Genomic DNA, 12,657 nt, shown 5'->3' with positions numbered 1-12,657 from the left:
GAGCGGGACCTACTCCACACAAATTAGTCTAAACCAGCCACTTGTTTGGCTTTAAAGTTCTTATTAAAAATCCACATTTGGTGCCAAGTTATTTGAACTTTACCATATCACACAATCGAAGTTGAATCCCCTCTTTATATAACATGTTTATTAGAAAGATTTTTGTTTATTTACAAATGACAAAATGAGGGAGTGGTTTCAACATGGTGAAGCAAATATAAAAAAATATTGTTATGTAACAATATTTGATGCGGTTAATGCATGCATTTCTCTATACGCTTCTTAAAATGAGCATGTTTCGGCAAAAGTTCAGTATCAGCTGTAGATATTTAGGTTAGCGTCATCCACCGAAGCACTTGTCCATCTTCTCAAATCCAGAGTCCCGCTCTGAACTTGAGTGCGTGCATGTGTGAGACCTCTGCTGTCCATCTATTTACCATCTAATACATCTCAAATGTGATGACACCCTCGTCTTCCTCCTCATCCTGTGGAACGATATTTTATATTTTTATAACAGCCGGATGCACAATTAAAAAACTGAATACAAAATTATGCTTTCGTTTACTAACCTCATCACTGTCTAGATCGTCCTCTTCTTCGTCACTGCTGCTGTCCTCAATGTCTTCATCTTCTGAATCCTGTGTGAGACACAATTAATGTGCAATGAGAAGAGCGCTATTTAACCCTGGTTGCAGCATACAGAATATTTTTTATTTTATGTATGATATCCTATAATTTCTTGACATAACTTTCAAAAGTAAACTATGACTTTGCTCCACTGACAACATGCTAACTGCTATCTAGTGAAAACAAAAATCTTTAGATGCAGGTGATCATGTATGATTAATAAGTAAACCTCAAGAGTAATCTCAAATAAAATACATTTACTTCCACCTTCACTTTAAAACAGCTGATGTGCAGAGGTTTGCATAGTTCATATCATGAAGATGTGGTTAAAGAAGAGCAAAATACTTCCTGTGAGTTGGATCAACAATTTAACTTACTGACGGTCTGTTTGGGCAAAGTTCTTCCCTATTATGATTGTTCTGGTCTTCCACCTCATGATTGTTCTGGTCTTCCATATCATGATTGTTCTGTTCTTCCCTCTCATGGTTGCTATGTATGGCTTCAATGTACTTATATTTCTGCAAAGACAGGCACATTGTGAATTTAAAAAACAATCAATGTGAAATATAAATGGTTACCCAAATTACATACTCTGGGGTTAGATGTTCTATATCCCTCCTGTTCTGCTGCCGTCAATGTCTGAAGAATGTAAAAGGTGACAGTTTAAAGTTAATTCAATCTGCCTGCATTAAAAAAAAAAACAGTTGAGGAAGATTCTTAATACCTTAAACCACTCATGCAGGTCCATTGAATATTTTTTTGCGTTTTGTTGTACTATTATTTTGTAGCATTTCTTCTCCTCTGTGGAGAGGTCATTCCAGTTTTGGTTGGCTTTGAGGAAGCGGTTCCTTGCATTTGGGACTTGCTCCTTAAGAAGTGCCATCTGATCTTTTACAAAAATGGAATTACCAGATCTGAAAAAAATTAAAAAAAATTGGTCACACGTTTGTCTTCAGAGAGACAGCTGAAGTTTTGGTTTGCTGTAAATTGTAATAAATCCTAAGACTCAGTTGTTGTCTGACGTTGCTCACCGGGCTGGCATCTTGGGCTCAACAAGACATTTCACTACAGCCTAAAAAAGAGAAGAGAAATTCAACGTAGTTTTTAAAAGTGAACAATTATTTGCAATAATGCATGACTAGGTGCAACAATGCACAATATGACTTTGTTTACATATATATCATTTATTTGCAAGTGTAAATGTCAACATAGTTCATCATTTATTTTGTAATACTTAACACACAAATCTTAAATTGTGTTTCATTGTACAAATGACAATAAAAGACTCTTGACCTACATGAAAATATACAGCACAATTTTGTATTTTATTTATATAGAGCTTCATTGTGATGTGCTTACCTCACTTTGTTGGTGAGTATTTGAAAGGACACATTCAGCTTCGTCTATGAGCTCTGTGAGGGACCGATACTTGCGCATCTAAACAACAAAAACAACAACAAGGATAGAGCACTATTTTGAAATTCAAAATTCTAGTTTGTTGCATTTCTCCACCACAGCAGAGTGCATGTCCCCCTCGGCCGCCAGCTCTGACCCTTAGGAGAATGGACACAGGACCTGTTGGGGTGTTGGGTTGGGATCTGGGGAGTTAAGAGGCAGAGTCAAAGCCTTGGGCTCTTTGTCGTGTCCTTTCAACTCTTTCTGCTACTGTGGGACGGACCCCAGGTTTCCAAGCAGAACATCACATTAAAACAAGATAATGGATCATCATCCACTTCACCTGTCCGTGGTTTTAATGTTGTGTCTGATCGGTGTTACACAAGCTACACATTTCCGATGTCACAAAGAAACAAAAATAAATATTATACCTGTAGTAAAAGCTGCATTTTTGGAAGGTGTCGTTTCGTGCCTACTGGGTGTATATCAAAGAAAAAATATTACAATCCCATGTACTGTAGTTGACATTGAGATAGGAACATCTGCTTGGGTATATTGTGCGATGTGATGGAAAGCTCCAGAACAGAAGCAGAGTTATTGAGAACATTGTTTGTGGTTCATTGATCATTTATAGTTAAACTTTATGAGTCACCTTGTGCAAAACTTGTCCCCACTTTGCTTGGCACTCTTCAGCAGAGAAAGGAGGGAAAGCCACCGAAGTCCAGTCCAGACCTTTCAGTACCCTGAAGTAAGAGCACGTTCTGCTCTGCTCGGGGAGGTTGCTTTTCATTGCAGCGTACAGCTTCTGGAGGTTTTCATCGGTCCACTCTGTGTTCATAGCGAAGAGAGTAAAGTCATTTAAAACGAATCGAAAAAACCCGTCTGATGAGAACTACACTGGCACGTATACGTCGCGTAAACAAGAATCCTCAGAATTACTTTCGCCCATTTTCCCCAAGAACGTGCGTTTCTTGTAGATGTCGTTCGGCGAATTAGCCTGATGCAAACTAGGCAGAAGTCCCGGGTCAATCCGTGCGACTCCCCGTACAACATGTGCTAGTGAGCTAACCTAGCAAACTCAGTTCAGTCACCGACAAATTCACTTCGACGAGGCGGAAACAACGGTGATATTCGCTAACTACCGGTGATAACGCTACGTTCATTCGCGTGATTAACATTGTGTTCATCAAAGCCAGCAACGTTTGTAATAGGCGGGTCCCTGCCGTGACAGAAACCAATCAGAGACGAGGAAAAAAAAGGGAAGTGCGTCACCAGAAAAACACACCCAGGAAATAACCAATGAGCTTACGCTTCTTTTTCTTCCTCGTTGTTATTATTGGCAGATGGCAAACTTCGCCAGGTAGACCATCGTTGAAGGGGGTGCAAGGCGCCACCTATTGATCCGGAGTGTGTAGAATAATAGAGACGTAGAAAATAAATAAATTATAATTTCATAAATTTGAGGATGACTAACGGTAATTTTTCGAGAATGTTACAGAATAGTGTGTATAGCTCATCCTCAAAACTGCTCATTTCTCCCAGTGTTCAGCAAATTACCACCACAGAGACTTTTACCGGAGCAGTCACCAAAAAGCATGGTACTCAATAGAGGTGTATTTGTTTGGAGGCAACTTTGATTGAATTTTCATTTGTTGGAGATTAGATGGCTAATCCCACCTCCTCGCCATAACAGACGTGAGGCATGGGAGTGTGTATAGCCAGGGAAGCAGTAATGAGAATGCCATAGGATTAATTCATTGCCCACCAAAAACCTAGCCACATGTCAATAATTCTAATGTGATGGATAATTTGGGAAGTAGTTTCTATTTTTTTTAAATTTATAGGGATATTACAAGAAAATGGCAACATTAAACAGAATGAATTTAAGCAACACACAAAGATTTAACATCTCTCTCCTTGTATTGCATTGTCCTTTAATGTTAACAATTTGATCACTGGTGCTAAAATACAAAGTTGCATCATTACATTATAACTTGTGTATTATTTAATTCAGATTTGGATTCATTCACATCAAGCAAATATAACAATATCTTTAGCGGCCCATTTTACAACATTACATTCAATGTGTGATTACCTGCCTTTATGTGATATTTAATTATTTATTAATTTATTGTAAAAACATATATAAATATTTCTGGCTTCAGTGGTGTGTAAGGCACATGCTTTTAAAAAGAAAACATCATGCATTGAAATATTGTACCTGAGTGACTGTTGAAAACTCTTATATTAATATGATATTCATATATTAATATCTTATATTAATATTTGACAGTTTCTTACAAGAAATCAATGTTATCCATACTTAGATCTATAGCTGCAGTTTTCAATAAATAAAAACGTTCATAAACATGTTTTTGCTCATATATTGTGGACACATCAATTTGAACTACAGTATATATAAAATAAATATATTTTTGTTAGAACAAAGGATTCTTGGCAGCAGTCATTTACAACATCTACAAAGGCATTTGAGATTCACAGTATACATCCTTCCCTGGCTCCTCCTCGAACGACACTTTGGCATCATCAGCATCCAACTAAAACACAACAGTCACAGAAGAATAAGGATGTTAGGATACACACGGCAGATACATTATTACACACTTAACCATTGAGGAGCATTAACAGTACTGAATAAGTCTGAATTTTCATACTGAAGGTATTGAGAGGACAAGAAACCACCTACACATTTCATTTCCAGTTCAGTGAAGAGACGCCCAGTCATAAACATGCGTAGAGGGATGGTGATGATGAGTATGAAGGGAAGGGCGAGGGACACTGGACTGGACTTCACGATCCAGAGAAGTGCAAGACACACTATCTGGATGGCCGTGAACAGGTGCATTCGCCCCGTGCTCACCTGTGTCCACGACGTACAAACATGAATTACACAAACAAAACTGCAGACATGGATGTGCTTTAGCTGCTTAACATAAGCATGCCAGCATAGCCATTGTGAGCATATTAGCATGCCAACGTTATAAGTACCACTGTATCTAAGTGCAGAGCTCCTCTCAAGGCTGCTAAGGAAATTTAGAGGAAATTATATGGCACCAGATGAAAGATTAAGACCCCACATTGCACAGGAAATAGAAAAATTGTATCTAAATAGAATCTTACTCTTGTGGCGTAGGGTTCATCGGGGTGGTATTTCTTGGGGATGAATAGAAGCAGAATACGATCCCAAAGCTGGATGCCATTTAGCGAAGTGACTCCCATGTAGAGGAAGATCCCAAACAAGGCTGACATGGGGATCATCTTTAGTATAGGCTCCATCAGAATCGACAAACCTTGATACAAACAGACATTCACATAAGGACAGAAGGGATGAAAATCACTTGCACAAATGGAGAAAAGCAGTGGTAGGAAAGACAGAAAGATTGGATGATTAAATAGCACCTACCAACCAGCAAAGCCACCACAATACCGCTGATCCTCTGCTCCACCACTTTCTCAATCACAGGCTTTGGTCCTTTGCTCATGACGGTTAGTGCATTGGCGTGAGTGACAGACCTCACCGTGGCAGCACTGAGCCACGGCACACCAAATATTGCACTGAGGCCTCCCATTCCAACTAAAACCAGCAAGTCAAAGTGGAACCCAGAGCCCTTGACCATCTTCCTCTCAGGTTTACTCACAATCAAACTGTTGACAAATGCAATATTTGAATCAAACTTTGGCAAGATGCAGGAAATGTCACATTTTCTGATGTTGTATTCAGTGAGGGGATTTTGCTGTTGCTCACGTTGTGATCTGAGACTCCAGAAAGATGAGAATGAAGACGAGCAAGGCCGGGACACAGCATGCAAACATCAACCACACAGGGAAAGGCTTATGCTCGCCGAAGGGGTTGATAAGCCAGCCTCTTTTGGCTGGGTTGGAGACCATCAGACCTTTAGGAACCATTAGTTTCTGTGCCAAAAAAGCCACTAGTTACTATTGTGCATGTAGACTATTCAGCCCATGAAGTTGAAGCTGAAAAGCGAGGGTCAACCTGAGTGTAGGTATCGTCAATGTTGTAGTCCACGACAACCATGAGGAAAATGGCAATAGGCACACCAAAGTCACCAATCAAACGTCTCACCTGGTGGGCACAGATCAGGAATATTACAATAAAAAACTATTTGGTCATTACCAGCAAAAAATCAGCTGTCAGTCAATAAAATCAGTCAATAAACTATAGATTGCCTTGAGATAATCACAGCCAGCTCACCTTTCCTGGCAGAAATGTCCCGTTTTTAAACTGGCGCAGGAAAAAGGCAATGAAGAAACAGCCTAACATGAGGCACATGGAGAGCAGTGCTGTGTTGGGGTAAGGTGGCTTAATGGTGTTTATGAGAATAGTTGTATTGCCGGTAACATTGTCATAGATGATGGTCTCTTCCATCTTTGGGTGCCAGGGATTTTCCAGAGTTACATTCAGGTGATCGTAATTCAGAATCAGCGGATGTGCCCTAAAGATCTAGAGAGAGGTCAGGAGAGAAAAGATTATGAAAGATTTTAATTTGGCCATGAAGGACAATGTTAAGATCACACGCATGTTAAATACTCAGATTTCTTTTGGACAGATGAAATTTGTGAAATGGATGAAGATGTTTTACCCTCCCCAGCTTGGCAAAAGTTTCATAGATGAAGATGAGGGAGATGAGGATGGAGAAGATTTCCTGGGTAAAGCGTGACATGAAGCGCACCAGGAAGCTGCCCTCACAAGCCACAATGACCACCACAATGATGACCAGCCACACTCCGACCCACACTCTCCCAACAATGTACTCAATACCCTGGGACTTGCAGAACTGATGAAGCAAAGTGGGGAGGAGTGGACCATCACCACCATTAGATATGCAACAGTATGGAAGTTTGCAAATGACATTTTAGTACATATCAGAAAGCTATAACTACTGCACAAAATACCTTCAGTGCGATCTAATGGATCAGCAGAAAGTAAAAAAGACTATAAAGTGCACCATGGGATTATGATTCAGTGTTATAACTTACAGCAAAGAAGGCTTCTTCAAACACTAACAGAGGACCAGAGAAACCAATGACAAGGATGGGCTGGGCAGCAACAAAACAGAAAATTATCCCCTGGATGCTGGTGGAGATGAGGAGCTCCGGAACGCCCATCATGTTGTCCACTTTATCAGCTGAAGATGATGGCAAAGATTAACTACAGGGTCCACTGCATACAACTGCAAAACCATGTTGCATACAAATATGAACACATACCCAGTAGCCCTCCAAAGGTGATGGCAGGAGACAGGGCAGCAAAGTAGATGAAGATAATGGCAGCAAAGACCTGGGAGTTGAGAGCATCTGTCATGTCACTCTTGTAGTACTGGTAGCGCCTCTTCATGTCGCGAATCATCCCGCCAAATGGGCGACCCGTACGGGACAGGGGGTCTTCAGGAGGACGCCCGGTAACAATGGAAACTGGGGGAAAACAATTTAAAATCTAATGTGAATAATACATTCCCGCAATATAATAGTTTTTGTTTGCGGATCAAAGGTTATTCATGTCTGATATTGTCGTTCTGTGTTCTGATAGGACCCACCCCTACGAGGTTTGGAGTCCAGGCGAAGAGTGGGATCAGAGGACTGGAGCCTGCCCTGCAGTATTTTCTTCTGAAAACTGATGATGGAGCTGAGCATCGCTTCGTTCTGGATCTCAGTGGGTGGGATGACGATGCTGCAGTCCATGAAGTCGGCCACAGTGTCCGTCAGCTCTCGGGCGCTCTTTGCATGCAATGCTGTCTGGTTGAAGACCTTAGATGGACACAGTAGAGCCAGATGTGAAGACTGACGGCCTATTAAATAACTGTGATGCAGATTGGCAATACATTTTCAAAATTCTTAACATTTATATGTTTAGTGAAATTTATATTTTTTGGAGTGACATGCAACAATAAATCCTGTCTGCCCACAGATCCAATTCAGGGAGCATATGAGCATTCTGAATTATGGGATGATCTGTTTGGTCACAAATAACCTACATATTAACCTGACAGTGGCACTTAATCCTCAAAAGGATGGTGTAACTGCTGCATGGTGTAGGAGAAAAACATGTCACTCGTTAAATGTCAGATGAAGATGCCTCTGATGAGAAGAGTGGGAATTATTATTAAAACATGCAAAAGGAAGATTCAGAAAGAGCAATTGGGATATTTTTTTAATTTTTTATTTTCAACAGATGTAAGCCTGCTTTGGAAGTCCTTCTTTATCACAAGATAGTGAGGACTTGAGCAATGTCGCACATTCAAAATGTATTTGCGAATGAATGACTAGACTTGAACAATTCAAGATAGAAATTCAAAAGAACAACACACCACATATTTTTTGTGGACTACCTTTTTTAGATTTTGACTGACCTCGACCCTTAGCAAGTCAACATATCTTTCAACCGTTATATGTTTGGATAATATGTCTCACACATTACAGACAAAGTCAACCTACAACAAACATGTCTGCTAACTCACTTTGTCAGCCATCAGTGCTGCCATGGCACGGCCAGTCTCGTGATAGTCCATGTCAGTCTTGTTGGGGCCAACCAGGGCAAAGAGGAAGCGCACAGGCACTGGGGCCTCCAAGGTAGAGTCCAGCACCAAAGCCTCCTTCAGACGCACAAACACGACCGTAGGCCTCTCAAGGAAGTCCAAAGCTCCTGGTTCAAAGAGAAACTGAAATATTATATTTGATGATACTCCAACAAATATACATAGATTCAAATGTGCAGACATATAAAGATCAGATCATAAATGGAAAATAATGGAAACAATGGCTCACCTACTAGCACCAAAGAGACCTCATCGCGGTTAGATTCATCCTTCTGAAGAAACACAGCATGAACAGATCTAATGAGCAAACACCAGTATTTCAAATCCTCAACATTATCACTAATAATTAAAAAGATTATGATTATTATTATTTTTGAACTTCAGGAGAATCTTACATGTTAGCAAATTGTCAAGACTCGTGTCACAGCTCTAAAAATGGAATACGATCTGCTCATAAATAGAAGAAAATGTCTGCAAAAGTTGGATGTTAAATTAATCCAGAAATCAGGGGGAAAAAAGTATGTTTTCATCAAGAAGAAATCCCAAACCAGCATCCTGTAAATCCTTTATCCCTTTGACAGTTCGTGACATCCAATTATATTTCATCAGCACCAGTAGATTCTCATGGATGATCACAGCGGTGTAAGAAGAACTCACCATGTCCTTGACTGAAAACCTCTGCAGGTCCATCCCATCAGTCAGAGCTTGGCTTTCCGGGTCATCTGATTGGCTGAAGGGAGAAAACCACCAACGTGTAAGTGTTGGACATATTAAGTGCAAGGTCACTCCAGAACTCACCGGTCACCCTTAATAAAAGACTTCAGTAGATTTGGGTGGTTTGGTGGTTAAAGACCATAATAATAAGTTTGCCCTCCACAATAGCTACGTGCTCTATTCAACATTGTCCAAGCCCGATACTGACACGTGACCCTCTCACTTGCAGCTTTGGATAATCAGCATCAGCTAAATGCCTAAATGTAGGTCATTTGCGTTTGAGTCACTGTTGGGTGATGTCTTGGAGGATACCTGCGGTTTTGAAGCAGAGCCTTCAGCACGCCCTCCCTGTCTCCAGGCCTGATCTCCTTCTTGTTCACCATCTCGTTGGCCATCTTGTCGGCGATGGCGGCCAGCGTCCGCTCTTCACAGTCGAAAATCGTCACAACTTGACAACGGAAAAGTTTTGGAAAAAGGATCAGGGGTGATCATAAAGAGGAGGGCAAGTGTGGTTGTGATTTGAGGGGGCATTTCAGACTAAATGAGAGCTAGAAAGAAATGCAGAAACAGAACTGCTTTTGGCACTCGAATGGTGTCATACAAGCAAATGAGCTCTGTGTTGGAAATGAAAATCCAAAGCTACTTTTGTTTTACAAATTCATATAGAGCTACATTACACTTAGATTGAAATAAATAATTTTTTTTTTTACCAGATTTTGATCTTTCTCTGAGTTGTCAATATATAATCTTCACCTTTAGCGTTTGTATTAGCATCAAAATATACCCAATGTACCAAAAGTACTGGCAATGATAGGGCAACCGTAGATACTTCTGGGTGGCTCAATCTATAATGCTGCTTCATATTTTATAAAATACTTAAATATTGAAAACTAATCTCCATGTTTTCACTGATTTTTTCTTCACTGACTTGTGTTCATGGTGCGTCGGAGCTGGATGAGGCTCTTGAAGGTGAGGTAGGAGATATGCGGGGACGCCCACGCCCCGGACTGTGGGTTGAAGCTCTCCTCGTAGCCTGCCCATCGGCCCGTGTCCTGCCAGTAGGCCTCCTGCTTATGGTCCTTCATTAGCTCCTTTGGCTTCACTGAAGGCACAGAGGGACAAAGAGTGAAAGACCGGCTGATGTGAACATAAACGTGGGACAAAGGCTTGTGTTTCCTGAGCTTCCTTGCTTCCAGCTAAGGGTCATACTTCTCTGTGAAGAGAAAGATTTCTGAGAGATTTACTCTCTGCCGAGACGATCGGATAAAAAAACATGCTCATTCTTTACTACACGACAGAAGCGCAGAAGATATTTTGGGTGTTGTTTTCCACCACAGAGGCCACCATCATTTCTATCATCTCTTCCAGCATCAAAGCGGAAAGGTGAAATCCAGGTGACACTTTGTGTCTATGAGGTAAACATGGTGGTTGTCCTGGCTCAACAAGTGTCGGGCTCCAGGCTCTGGGCCACTGCTTGTTTCCGGTGTGGACACGGCTGATAACTTGGACTGGGCATGTTTTGACTGTCAACAGATGTCGTGTGCCTGGAGTGGGGAAACCGTGTGTGTATGTGTGTGTGTGTGTGTGTGTGTGTGTGTGCATGTGAGCGCGCGTATGTGCGAGTGCGTGTGTGTCCCTGACCTGACACTCTGCACTGGGGTTGGTGTTGATGTTCCACACAGCTGGAGAACAGACACAATGGACCCAATTAAAGAGCATTCAGTTTTACCAAAAATGATTTTAACTGGGAATATGCTTCCTATTTTACCTTTGATACACATTGTAGAGTTTAAATAGAATTTGTGTGTTTGGGTCTTTTGCTAATAAATGAATGCGTGAATGAAGTCCTTTAAAACTTTTTCTTGAATAAAGACTATTATATTATATGGAAAACTTGGATTCAGGTTGTTTTAGGAGGATGATTGCAGTCTTATGTAAGATATCCCCAGATTGTCCATTTTACTTCAGATTGGACCGGAGCACTGACGTTGTCAGTGACAACAAAGTGATTTATTTCCAAAACACAGCTGAGCAAAATAGTGGAAGATTCAGATTAGATGGACTAGACACTGTCTACAGTCCATACATTTGTGCATGTGTATGGTTGTGTGTGTTTGTGTGTGTGTGTGTGTGTGTGTGTGAGTGTGTGTGTGAGCATGTGTCTGTGTGTGTGTGTGTGTGTGTGTGTGTGTGTGTGTGAGCATGTGTCTGTGTGTGTGTGTGTGTGTGTGTGTTTGTGTGTGTGAGTGTGTGTGTGTGTGTGTGTGTGTGTGTGTGAGCACGTGTCTGTTTGTGTGTGTGTGTTTGTGTGTGTGAGGGTGTGTGCATAAGTGATTCATCAAATTGTAATCTCTCCAACAGTACAGTGAATATGTACACATTATGTTATGTGAGAAGGTTTATGTACAGTGTGCGCACACAAGTGCACGTGTCTACAAGTATGTATCAGTCTGTGAAGTGTCAAGTGTTTTAAATTGCACTAAGACGACTGGATGTATGTGTGTCTATTTTGCATGTAAATATATTTATGCGTCTAACATACATACACCCCAAAGAAAAATACTAATTCATAGATGGGTCAAGTGTGTGCAAATATTTTTCTTGTGGTCGATATGTATGTGGGAATATAATTGTTGTTGTTGTTGTCTTGGGGAACCCTAATTGCTGACACAAAATTACTTCTTCATTTTGCATATTTTGTGTGTTTTTCTTAACCAATTACTCTAACACAGGTCAGACCCCTCCACAGAAACTGTGTCATTAAATTTGAATGACACACTTTCATATGTAGGTATTATAAGAAACCAAACTGGACCTGCTCAGTCGTCTTGAAAGTGTTTGGCCTCTCAGGCGTCATCGAAAACTTGCGCGTCACACTGTGATTTGGAGTTTAAACTTCCTCCTACATTGTCCCATATTATTAACGTGTGATACTGCAAACTTTAGTACCTTCTGGGTCTTTCATTACAATACACAGTTTATTTATTTTTATTAATTTACATACGTACGTGAGATACAAATGTACATCCATATCGATGAAAAATGTGATTGGCTTGATCTGGGCACTCTCCAATGCAACTGCTAGTTTAGACCATTATATTATCCAATGTTTAGGCCTGAATTGACTTTACAGCTCCATTCTTTAGTTTTAAGTTTTACAGCTCTACTTGTAATATTGCATGATTACCATTAGCTTAAAAAAAAGTGACACTTACCTCCTGCAGGTACTTGCCAAAGCCGACACCAGTGACAAGTGACCCCACTCCAGAATGGCAAAAAAGTGTGACTTTATACACACACCACCTCTTTAAAGCTGCGTCTGTGTGTATGTGTTTGGATGCATGCA

General features: G+C 40.7%; 2 protein-coding genes across 3 annotated transcripts; both read right to left on the bottom strand.

Annotated features, from left to right (window-relative positions):
• Window positions 1-131: 131 nt before the first annotated feature.
• On the bottom strand, window positions 132-3,233 carry LOC118286972 (glutamic acid-rich protein). Its single transcript, XM_035611638.2, has 11 exons — window positions 3,092-3,233; window positions 2,675-2,850; window positions 2,454-2,494; window positions 2,180-2,225; window positions 1,987-2,064; window positions 1,659-1,699; window positions 1,352-1,541; window positions 1,219-1,266; window positions 1,005-1,145; window positions 570-638; window positions 132-485 (listed from the first exon to the last, which is right to left on the bottom strand). The coding sequence occupies exons 1-11, from the start codon at window positions 3,207-3,209 to the stop codon at window positions 441-443; spliced, it is 993 nt and encodes a 330-aa protein (XP_035467531.2). The 5' UTR covers window positions 3,210-3,233; the 3' UTR covers window positions 132-440.
• Window positions 3,234-3,939: 706 nt separating this feature from the next.
• slc4a1b (solute carrier family 4 member 1b (Diego blood group)) lies at window positions 3,940-12,657 on the bottom strand. 2 transcript variants are annotated; one of them, XM_035613155.2, is made up of 18 exons: window positions 12,527-12,634; window positions 10,953-10,993; window positions 10,240-10,413; window positions 9,624-9,759; window positions 9,255-9,327; window positions 8,827-8,869; window positions 8,520-8,704; window positions 7,599-7,809; window positions 7,273-7,476; window positions 7,042-7,190; window positions 6,645-6,839; window positions 6,257-6,505; window positions 6,038-6,127; window positions 5,789-5,955; window positions 5,447-5,688; window positions 5,164-5,333; window positions 4,730-4,903; window positions 3,940-4,580 (listed from the first exon to the last, which is right to left on the bottom strand). In XM_035613155.2, the coding sequence occupies exons 3-18, from the start codon at window positions 10,394-10,396 to the stop codon at window positions 4,500-4,502; spliced, it is 2,526 nt and encodes an 841-aa protein (XP_035469048.2). In that variant the 5' UTR covers window positions 10,397-10,413; window positions 10,953-10,993; window positions 12,527-12,634; the 3' UTR covers window positions 3,940-4,499. The 2 variants fall into 2 exon arrangements, with proteins under 2 accessions (XP_035469048.2, XP_035469049.2); XM_035613156.2 differs by lacking the exon at window positions 10,953-10,993 and having other exon boundaries at window positions 12,527-12,657.

The sequence above is a fragment of the Scophthalmus maximus genome, chromosome 16, assembly GCF_022379125.1.
Source record: "Scophthalmus maximus strain ysfricsl-2021 chromosome 16, ASM2237912v1, whole genome shotgun sequence".
Classification (NCBI taxonomy): Eukaryota; Metazoa; Chordata; class Actinopteri; order Pleuronectiformes; family Scophthalmidae; genus Scophthalmus; species Scophthalmus maximus.
The sequence above is the reverse complement of the archived record's forward strand: the minus strand, read 5'-3'. Positions and strand labels throughout refer to the sequence as shown.

Coding starts and splice junctions, on each gene's coding strand:
- LOC118286972 (XM_035611638.2), bottom strand. CDS start 3,209: ATGAACACAATGTTAATCACGCGAATGAACGTAGCGTTATCACCGGTA. Junction 2,226..2,453: donor AAATGCAGCTTTTACTACAG/GTATAATATTTA, acceptor TTAACTCCCCAG/ATCCCAACCCAACACCCCAA. Junction 1,542..1,658: donor GAGCCCAAGATGCCAGCCCG/GTGAGCAACGTC, acceptor AATTTTTTTCAG/ATCTGGTAATTCCATTTTTG.
- slc4a1b (XM_035613156.2), bottom strand. CDS start 10,396: ATGAAGGACCATAAGCAGGAGGCCTACTGGCAGGACACGGGCCGATGG. Junction 7,477..7,598: donor GGACTCCAAACCTCGTAGGG/GTGGGTCCTATC, acceptor GTTTTCCCCCAG/TTTCCATTGTTACCGGGCGT. Junction 6,840..7,041: donor TTGAAGAAGCCTTCTTTGCT/GTAAGTTATAAC, acceptor TTGCTTCATCAG/TTCTGCAAGTCCCAGGGTAT.